The sequence below is a fragment of the Penaeus vannamei genome, chromosome 11, assembly GCF_042767895.1.
Source record: "Penaeus vannamei isolate JL-2024 chromosome 11, ASM4276789v1, whole genome shotgun sequence".
Lineage (NCBI taxonomy): Eukaryota > Metazoa > Arthropoda > Malacostraca > Decapoda > Penaeidae > Penaeus > Penaeus vannamei.
Window position 1 is genome coordinate 27026452 of NC_091559.1, and position 10000 is coordinate 27036451.

General features: G+C 36.9%; 1 protein-coding gene across 1 annotated transcript in view; it reads right to left on the minus strand.

Annotated features, from left to right (window-relative positions):
- Positions 1 to 4275: 4275 nt before the first annotated feature.
- Hydr2 (abhydrolase domain-containing protein 2) overlaps positions 4276 to 10000 on the minus strand; it is a 62602-nt gene continuing 56877 nt past the window's right edge. The window contains exons 2-7 of the mRNA XM_070127131.1: positions 8015 to 8190; positions 7337 to 7504; positions 6764 to 6950; positions 6031 to 6225; positions 5528 to 5682; positions 4276 to 5122 (exon numbers count right to left, since the gene is read on the minus strand). Of these exons, the coding sequence (XP_069983232.1) occupies positions 4977 to 5122; positions 5528 to 5682; positions 6031 to 6225; positions 6764 to 6950; positions 7337 to 7504; positions 8015 to 8190 (1027 nt within the window). The 3' untranslated portion in view covers positions 4276 to 4976. The remainder of the gene's footprint in view (positions 5123 to 5527; positions 5683 to 6030; positions 6226 to 6763; positions 6951 to 7336; positions 7505 to 8014; positions 8191 to 10000) is intronic.

Genomic DNA, 10000 nt, shown 5'->3' on the forward strand with positions numbered 1-10000 from the left:
TATATGGGTAATAGAAAGTGAGGGAAATCCGTCCATATAATTACTGGCGTGATCGGTCATGCCAGTAACGTCCAATATTCTGAATATTCACCAAATTACTGGTGTTTCATATGCTGTAGCTTTTCTTCATTTAGGTGAGAGGTTACACAAGGTCTTCACAGCCCTTGTGTGTATACTTTTATGAAAAGCCACGGACACAGAACTATGATGGTCTTCTTTTGGTTGTCATTTATCTTTTTCTTGTTACTAAACAGCCTTGAACAAACTTTTTCCTGTGTGTCTACGGTATTATGTGAGCTACACATTTTAAATATTTCAATCAGCTAAAAGAACTTGCTCTAGGACACATTATGCATCATAGGTACTTCTCACACTTTCAAATTCTTCATCCATCTTCAGCATCTGTTAAAGCCAAACTGAATTTCTTGTAAGAACCAAGAGGTTTTTGCTCTACAAGCAAAGAAGCCGCTTCTGCTGAACTGATGTGTCTAATTTAAACTGACCTGTATGGTAATTAAATATATTTTATTTGGCCTGTGTTTAAACATGGTTAATGTGATGTCATATTGATAGATAAAACAAATGTTGGGAGGGTGATGGAGCTCTGTAGGTTAAAACACTTTTTTTGCTCTTAGGAGCCATGTAAGCAACTCCATGTATTAGTGGCCATACAGAAAGTTGCAACAGATTTTCTTTCTTCTTCCCTGTCAGTAAGAATTCACTTTGTAATCCCAAGAAGTAAAATTCCAATTATTTACTAGTTTTATTATTTTGCCTTATCTTTGTGAGAATACAAAGATTAAATAACTGCAGTTTAATTAATGTTTTTACTGCTTTTTCTGTATATCAAAGGTTGCAAGAACAACTGCCATAAAAGTTCACCAGGCATGGTAAAATTAAACAAAATTAGTTTAAAGTTTTTTTTTATTGTATCTGATTACATCAAATGCCCAACAAATAATGAATTTCACATCATAGTTTTACTTGATATTTATAAAACAAACAAACAGGTATCTTTTTAATCAGCGGGTATATCCAATGAAATTAAAGTACATAATGCTTTGGTAACAAGTTTACTTTTCCTTGCATACAAAATATAGAATATAAAAGTAGAAAGAATAAAAGAACTGAATACTGACTTCATAAAACAAAAAAAAAACACAAATAAATTAATACATTTAATTCAAAATGTATATTACATTTATTGTGCCAAAATAACACCTATTCCTAATGAAGATTTTTTTTTCTTTTACTGGAATACCAAAATACATGACTAGGAGATAATAACAGCATAGTAGTTATGGATGGATTTTGCCATCTTCCTGTACTAGCTGGGAAAACTGTATCAATTTTTCATGTTTTATCAGCAATACTTCTCTAATATAATCCTTTACATAAATTAAAGCAGTTATGTACAGGATTACATAGGTCTTTAAAGTAATATGGTGTCCCTTTTCTAACACATGAACAATAAATTGGAAATAAATAAAATAACTTCTGATTTGATTAACTAATAAAGAATACTATTGTGCAATCAGTTGCTATTACTTTGGCTGGTTATTTTTTCTTATCTCATGCTTACAAGTGTTCTAACAAGCAAGCAGAATCTTTTGGTTTATAATTTTTAATCAATAAAGAAGTGGATGACAGTACTGGCACTTGCTATCATACTAAATATGGGAGCAAGAATAGTATTCTTACCAGCAACATTTCCCACAAAGACTAAAACCTCATCACAGTCTTGTATAACGACAGCATTTTTAGACATGTACACAGACTCGCACACATATACAGAAACAAGCACATTCACACACATGAAAACACATTTGTGCATTGTTATAATAACCTTTACTCTGGTTAAATATTTATTTCAAGATCCACAATTATTGCCTTTTATATCTTTATTTACACCAAGCCTTCTACTGAATCTCTCCATTGCCATTTACATTTCTTTTTATGCATTCATTTTTATAGATTGTCTAACTGCTGCTTAACTGCAGTGAAAAACAGAAATGACTGGTGACATAAGGACATCAAAAAGTCACTATTCTATATAACATGGCAAGTAAAACTCTACCCTGCATATATTTAAATTTGATAAATAATTCTCTTTTCTATTGCTCATAATGTTGAGGCATTTTACAAATGCTTCAACTATACCGAATGAATAACAAAGAGAGAGGAATATGATAATCAAGGTAAGACTAAGAAAAAAGAAGATGAAATAAATGATCATGCCAAATACATAATTTAACTTTAATATCCAAGGATACTTTAAACAGTTGCTAAAGCCATATTACAGAGTGTCTGGGATAGAAAGAGTTAAGTCTGCAAACATTCAGAACTAGTAACATCTGTTTTCTTGCAAGGAAACATTTGCTCCCTCTTTGAGAATAGAAGTAAAGATAATGGAATGAATCCTCTTGTAAATAAAAAAAATGAGAATGTTGATAATGTCAGTTGTTCTGGGAATGTATAATAGGACCTCAGTATGTGTGCCTTGAGAAAATTGAGTCACACGCTGGGTGAAGAACAAAATTGATGCAGACACGCTGAATTTCAGACTTGCATACATTCTTCTGAGAGAGTGAGAAACAAATAAATATATAGATAAAAAAATAATCTCTATCACTATTACAAATGTTCAGTTCTGATACAGTAACATCAAAAATGTACAAGAAATTTTATAATAAATATATATAACGTACACGTGTGTGTGTGTGTGTGTGTGTGTGTGTGTGTGTGTGTGTGTGTGTGTGTGTGTGTGTAAGAAATATAAAAATACTAGCTCTCAAACTATGGCCTACACAAATTTTCATTGAAGTATCATTGATAAATAACTGCAATGCTATCTTTCTCTATACTATCATACTTGTGAGGCTATTTCATACAACTTATGTACAACTGCAATTCAACTTAGGCACAGTATCACATAAGCAAGCACAGAGCAATCAAAGTATTTTCATCTTTTCCATAAATCTATAACTTTTTCTCACACTCTTTGAGAATACGTTTATATATATAGTGACTTTATTGTTGAAAAGAAATATAAGAAAATAAATTTCTAAATACAAACACATTGTAAGTACAACTTGAAAAATATTTTTCAGTGATACAAACAGCATACTTGTGAGAAAATAGCAGGCATCTGACAGGTTTCTCTGCATAGCAACCTCTTAAAAAACTGGAATGAAGGAGGCTCGTCATGAGCAAAAGTGCATGAATGCTGCCATTTTGTTTCGACCAAACATCATCCTCCCCGACTTAACTTTGGGCTACATATTCTGCCTTACATTTTTACTCTGCTTTGTAAAGCATCACCAAACTGTTACAGTGCAATTGGTTGAATATTGTTAGTAATGTCAGCATCCAATTAGGTAATGTACTTTTGACAACTTACTCTAGTTGTTCTGATCATAGTTTATAGACTCAAATTATTAAAGTTGAAGACAAATTGCCACTTCAATAAGGCCCACATTCAACTCTGGCAGACATCAAAAATGCTAATATCCTTAAAAGCACCAAAACATTTCTCTCACTTTAAGACAGATAAATGATGTGGCATTAGCCTGTAGTACTCCATTCTCGATTTAGTTCTCTAACACTGTTACAAAGCCTTGCCAACTATCAACTTATTATCAAACCCTGTATATTGTACAATCATGGAGCAAAGTGACAGTGCCCCTTTAATAATATATGAATCATCGTCCGAAAAGACTCATGATCCAGACTGACAGTCCGAAGTACAAAAGGTTTGTTCAAAATTGCTTAACTAAAACATAAAAAATCTCAACAAATATATTCCAAATAACAGTAACCAACATAAATATACTGAAATCAGAGAGAGAGAGAGAGAGGGGGGGGGGGGGAAGAGGGGGAAAGAGAGGGAAAGAGAAGGAAAGAGAGGGATAGAGAGAGAAAGAGAGAGAAAGTGAGAGTGAGTGAGTGAGTGAGTACATGAGTGAGTAAGTGAGTGTGTGAGTGCATGAATGAGAGTGAGTGAGTGAGTGAATGAGTGAGTGAGTGTGTGTGTTTTAGCAAGTGTGAGTGTGAGTGTGTATGTGTGTGTGCGTGTACACATGTAGTTGTGTGAGCATGTGCATGTGTGAATGAGATTTCTGTAACATAAATCAAGCTAACATTTCTGAAACAAAACAACTTTTTTTCTCACCATCCTGATATTTGAAGAGTAAATGGAACTGAAGGTAACTAGAAAAGATAGAAGAAAAAGAAGTCTCCCATGACTTAAGAAACTTAGTAAATGGCACAGATATTGTTTTAAGAATGTTTTATTACTACAATGGATTAGAAACATTTTCAAGATAATTTCTTTTGTTTAGTATCAAACAAAAATCTTTTCACCATCCTTTTCATTAAGACAGGGTAAATGCAGTATAGGTTCTTTTGAGACAAATCAATACTTTCTCTGTCCATCACATATTCATATATCTTTATAAATGTCATCCAAATTTCTTGTGCATAAATTACTTTTACAAAATAAAAAACACAATTTGTGAGTTCATAAAAAGTATTTTTTATATGACTAAAGTAAATAAAATTATATAAAATCTATCTTAGTATCCTATCTCTATCTTATTATTGTCCAAAGTTGAGCAGAAATTGTGCTACAATATCACATTTATATCAAATATTTGCGCACACTGTCCCAAACATTTATAATGATATCTTTTCACTGGGTAACTGGACTAAGAACTATTCATTACAAATTATATGCTTAATTACACTTTCATCTGTCTTCTATTATTTTTAATCTAATCCACAGTTTATATTATCTGGGAGACACATGATAGAGAGCAATACATAATAACCTGTGTGTATGCAAACAGATTCATGTGTATATATATTGACCTGTATGGCTTCTACACACATATACATGCACACACATAAATTTGTGGAACTGTCCTTCATCATGAAGGTTCTAGAACACTTTCAAAAATATACTACCACCTGCAACCTTACTGGTTGTTTGCCAGCGCTGTGACAAGAGATACAACTGTTCTGTCAAGCCATGTGACTGCTTGAGGCATAATATACCCGCCATCATAGTAACCCAGGTGGCCTCCATGGTCCGTTTCTATGTAGAGTGAGTTACTATGAGTCTCTGTATTGGAGGTGGGAAAGAAAGCAATAGGTATTAGTAAAGGAAAAGTCCATTAATATATATATATATATATATATATATATATATATATATATATATATATATATATATATATAATACTATCTCTGCTTTTACTGTGTATTTTCCATTTGTAACTTGTGCATATCTTATTGAGCAAACCTTTTTTCCTCATAGCTAAAATACATTTGTCTCTATATGTTTACATCTAATAAGGGAATGGAAAGAGGCAAAATCTAAAAGTCTATATTTTCACATTTGCTTCTAAAGAAAAGAAAGAAAGAAATAGTTTGAAGTCCATCTGTTTTTATATTCTGCTATGAAAGAGAGGAAGAGGAAAAAGAACAAAAAAGAGATCATTTATCAGTACATCTCTTCTTTACTTACTGACAAATGCCTCAGGTATGCCTAACAAGTCAGGGTGGACCAAGGGATCATCACGAGCATTAATAAACACGATGGGAATGTGGATGTTGTGCATGTAGCTAGCTGAGCTGTCATTGCGGTACAGCTCCTCCACACTCCTGAACCCAAAGATGCGCCTGTTGAAGAATGCACCTCTTGTTAAGTTATTCATATACTGATTATATATTTTATGACTGGTAAATAAGGGGAACTTGTAATGAATACAAAATCTCAAAAGAAAACTAGAAACAAATATCTTAACTTATTACATACAAAACAAGTTCTGTTTATAAAGGGTAACAAGGGAATTACATTATTGTAAGATATTCTTTTCAACTTGAACCAATGCCAGCAAATATAAGCAACACTTGGAACTAAGCATTCATTTTCATTTTCAACTATCCTAGTGTCACACCCTTATCCCCAGCAAATTCAAAATAAAAAATAAAACAAATAAAACCTAGTGACAGTTCCTTATGACTAACCTGGTGTATACTTCATCAAGCTCTGGTAAGGTAGCAGCTGAAAGGACTCGCCGCTCCTCAATGTTACATTTCCGCTTCACCTCTTCAGTGAAGAGAGCCTCCTTATGGCGTATGATGACGGAGCGCATGTTCTCAGTCATGGAGAACAGGTAGATGCGTGCTAGGTTGTGCCACTCTAAGAGGTACTTTAGACTCCTGTTTGCATTGAAGGAAAAATGCACATATCAGAAAATGAGGGAATGAGTTCAACTGATACAATTTAAACACGTGTGAAAAAACAATGATATATACGACACCAAAATCAAACAAACCATAAAACTGTATGGTCTTTCTGTATTGATTCACTTATAATCCTATTTCTTCTTCAAAGATGTCAAATTCTGACATCTAGGGCAATTCAAAAAAAATGTTTCAAATGTTTCTATTTCAGTTCTACTATCTATCATCCTCTACAGATACCATAAAACCGCAAGTACTATAGGGTAATGTTTAACCATACCATATGAAGATGTCTCTACTTCCAAATTTGAAAACTGTTTTTAGAATTAAAGAATATGGGTAAAAGATATTTTCCACATTAATAACTTATTCTAAATCTACTTTCTATAATGTTTATCAAATCACAAACACACACAAACGGCATAAAAACACATACATACATGCATAAGTCTCTAATTTCAAACATAAAAAAAGAAAAGAAACTAAAATACATAAGAATGTTCTGCACACTTACTTTACGGCATCATATCCCTGGCAGATGGAGATGGCCCCTACAATGTTACCTGGCCTGGCTCTACCTGGCTCCCCTAGATATTTTGTGACAATGTTACCCCCCATGCTGAAGCCCACCAACAGAAGCTTGGTGTCTGGGTGGACTTCAAGGTATTTCATCAGCATCAGGTGGAACTCGTCAGTCTGGCCTGCAATGAGGACTTGCATGTAAGATTTGCCATGCTTATAATGGTAAATGAACTGAGTGAATAGCAAAGATGAAGAGTAAGAAAGAGGAGAATATGGGATACGGAAATGAAGAGAATGGGAGAAACTTTACTTCAGGAACAAAAAAGGAGTAGGTTAAAGTTGGTGGGGAACATGAATAATGGAAAGATCAGGAAGAGAGAAGGAAAAAAAGAAAAAATGAAAGGAAGAAAAGATATGGTGGAGGGAAAAGAGGAGGAAAGGATTAGGATGCTACAAGAAGATCAAAAGAAAAATATATGAATATCTCACTTTGATCTTGTAAATAATTTCTCACAGACACAAAATAATACATATAACTTCTCATGATACCCTTCAACCCACTTACCATAGCGAAATACTCTGGGACTCGTGATCTTAACGTGTGGCAGAACTCCCAGGTGGTTAAGTACAATGCAGCGGTAGCCCTGTGAGCAAGCAAGTGACACCAGCGATCTGACGTAGGTGCTCTCACTGCTGTTCGCGATGCCCGGACACACAGCGATAGTCATGTCCTCTGTAAATGATTGGGTTTTAATTATATCAAAAATATGTATTCTCTGTGAATATATCTGCATCTGATTTATACAAAGCAAAATGTAAAGGTATTGTAAGTTATATCTCAGAATTTCACAAATGAGTAAATCTTGTCTCACCTCTGTGAATAGTGGGTTTATTGAGTGGATTTTTAAAACTCAGAACTACACCTGCATAGGAATATTCTTACGCAACACATCATAAGACAATTAAGAAAAAGATTAAGGTGAAGTGTCTACACTACTGTTCTAAGAACAACTATTTGCTAAGGTTAAATAATATAATTCCAATTAGTAGTGCTCATATGAAGAGTAAATACAGTTATGGCAACTCAAAATTTCTCCAGTCACATCTTTCAATGGTGTGCATACAGACACACAAACACACACACACACACACACACACACACACACACACACACACACACACACACTAAAAACATTTTCCCTCCTGTCACTACAGTCACCACTTAGCATGTCATTCCACTCACCATCAAACTGCGATGGCCCAGTAGGTTCATAAACATCCCAAGTCACAGTGGCTCCATCTTCCTGTCGGGCAGCAAACCTCTTGGCCATAACAGTAGGGCAGTAGGTCCTTCCTACAGTCGCATGTACAATAGTCTGAAGATGGCCACTGCTGCCCCATAATCTCACTGGCACATATCTGCAGGAGGACCAAAAAGGAAATTGTTAGAGACACGGCAGAAAAAGGACAATTTGGGGTCATACCTCTCCCTCTCTCTTTCTCCCTCTACCCCCTGCCCCCTCTCTCTCCCCTCTCTATCTTTCACTTTCTCCCGTTTCTACATCTCTGTATCGACCTCCTTTCACTGAGTCTGTTGACAAACACCCCCTTCTGCCTCTTCATCCCTCATAAAACCCTGTCATGAGGTTTATGATTGATGTCCCCTTTTGAATCTGGCATCAAAGATCGCCCTGTTTATTTATTTATTTATTTTTTTAAGATTTCCTAAGAAAGAAATCACTGAAAGGGTGCGGGGGGCGATTGAAATCAAGAAGAGGGTATTGAAGGTTTAAAAAAAGGGCGAGGGAGGGGGGGAGGAAAACAACAGTCGATATTGTAGGCTGATTGGAGCGATGTGATCTCTTTCCCTGTCTTTCTCTGAATCCTTCTCCCTTCTCTTTTCTCTCTACTCTTTCTCTTACATGTCTCTCTCTTGTAGGCATACTTGTTACTGCCTCTGACCCTTTACCATCATCAAATTATTGTCTTGTATTGGAGTGTTTATTTCACACATCACATAATGAGGAAATGGTCTGCAACAAAGTACATGCTATCTGCTACTTGCTTGTTGTTCTGTTAGTATATCTCTTTTACCATCTTTTGTCTGTTCTGAATCTCTGGTTTTCCCTCTTTTTTTAGTTTCAGGTTTTCATTTTTTCTGAGTAAAATTCTATCTCTCTCCCTCCCCCACCCCCTCTCCCCTCTCTCTCTCTCTCTCTCCCTTTCCCTACCCCTCTCTCTCCCCTCTTTCCAGCCTCCTTTCCGTGACCCATCAGGCCGACCCGGGATCGATGACTGAGCTCGTGCTGTGTTGCATCCCCCCCCCCCCCCCCGCCTCCCTAGCGCTCAAGGTCAGAGGGGTCGCTTTGGAGAAGGAAGGAGGGGGGAGGGGGAGGGGGAAGGGGGGGAAGGAAGTGCCAACGCCATGCAACGTGCTCGTTCGTTCGTTCTTTCGCTGGCTCGCTCTCGTTCTCTTGGTTGCTCTCTTGTTTGCTCGCACGTTCGTTCTCTCATAGAGGGTTTGTCCGTTCTCTCCGCCTCGTTCGTTCTTGGTTAGTTTTGGTTGGTTGGTCTATTGGTTGGTCGGTTAGTCGGTTAGTTGGTCGGTTGGTTAGTCAGTTGGTTGGTCAGTTAGTTAGTCGGTTGGCTGATTGTTAAAGTTTTGGTTGGTTGTTTAGTCGGTTGGTTGGTCGGTTGGTTGGTTGGTCGGTTAGTCGGTTAGTTGGTCGGTTGGTTAGTCAGTTGGTTGGTCAGTTAGTTAGTCGGTTGGCTGATTGTTAAAGTTTTGGTTGGTTGTTTAGTCGGTTGGTTGGTCGGTTGGTTGGTTGGTTGGTCGGTTGGTTGGTTGGTCGGTTGGTTGGTCGGTTAGTCGGTAGGTTGATTGGTCAGTTTTGGTTGGTTGTTTAGTTGGTTAGTTGGTCAGTTGGTTGGTCTGTTTGTTGGTCATCTGGTTGGTCGGTTAGTTTTGGTTGGTCGGTCTGTTGGTTGGTCGGTTGGTTGGTTAGTCGGTTGGTCGGTTAGTCAGTTGGTTCCTGACCGACGTTGCAGGTCTGGTCTGGCTTCTCGTTCGTGGAGACGAAGACAAAGGAAGAAGGAGGGGTAGGAGGGAGAGGAGGGAGAGGAGGGAGAGGAGGGAGAGGAGGGAGAGGAGGAAGGGGAGGGAGAGGAGGAAGGGGAGGGGGAAGTATGCGGCGAGAGAGGGGGAGGGGAGAATGTGTGGAGTTAAGGG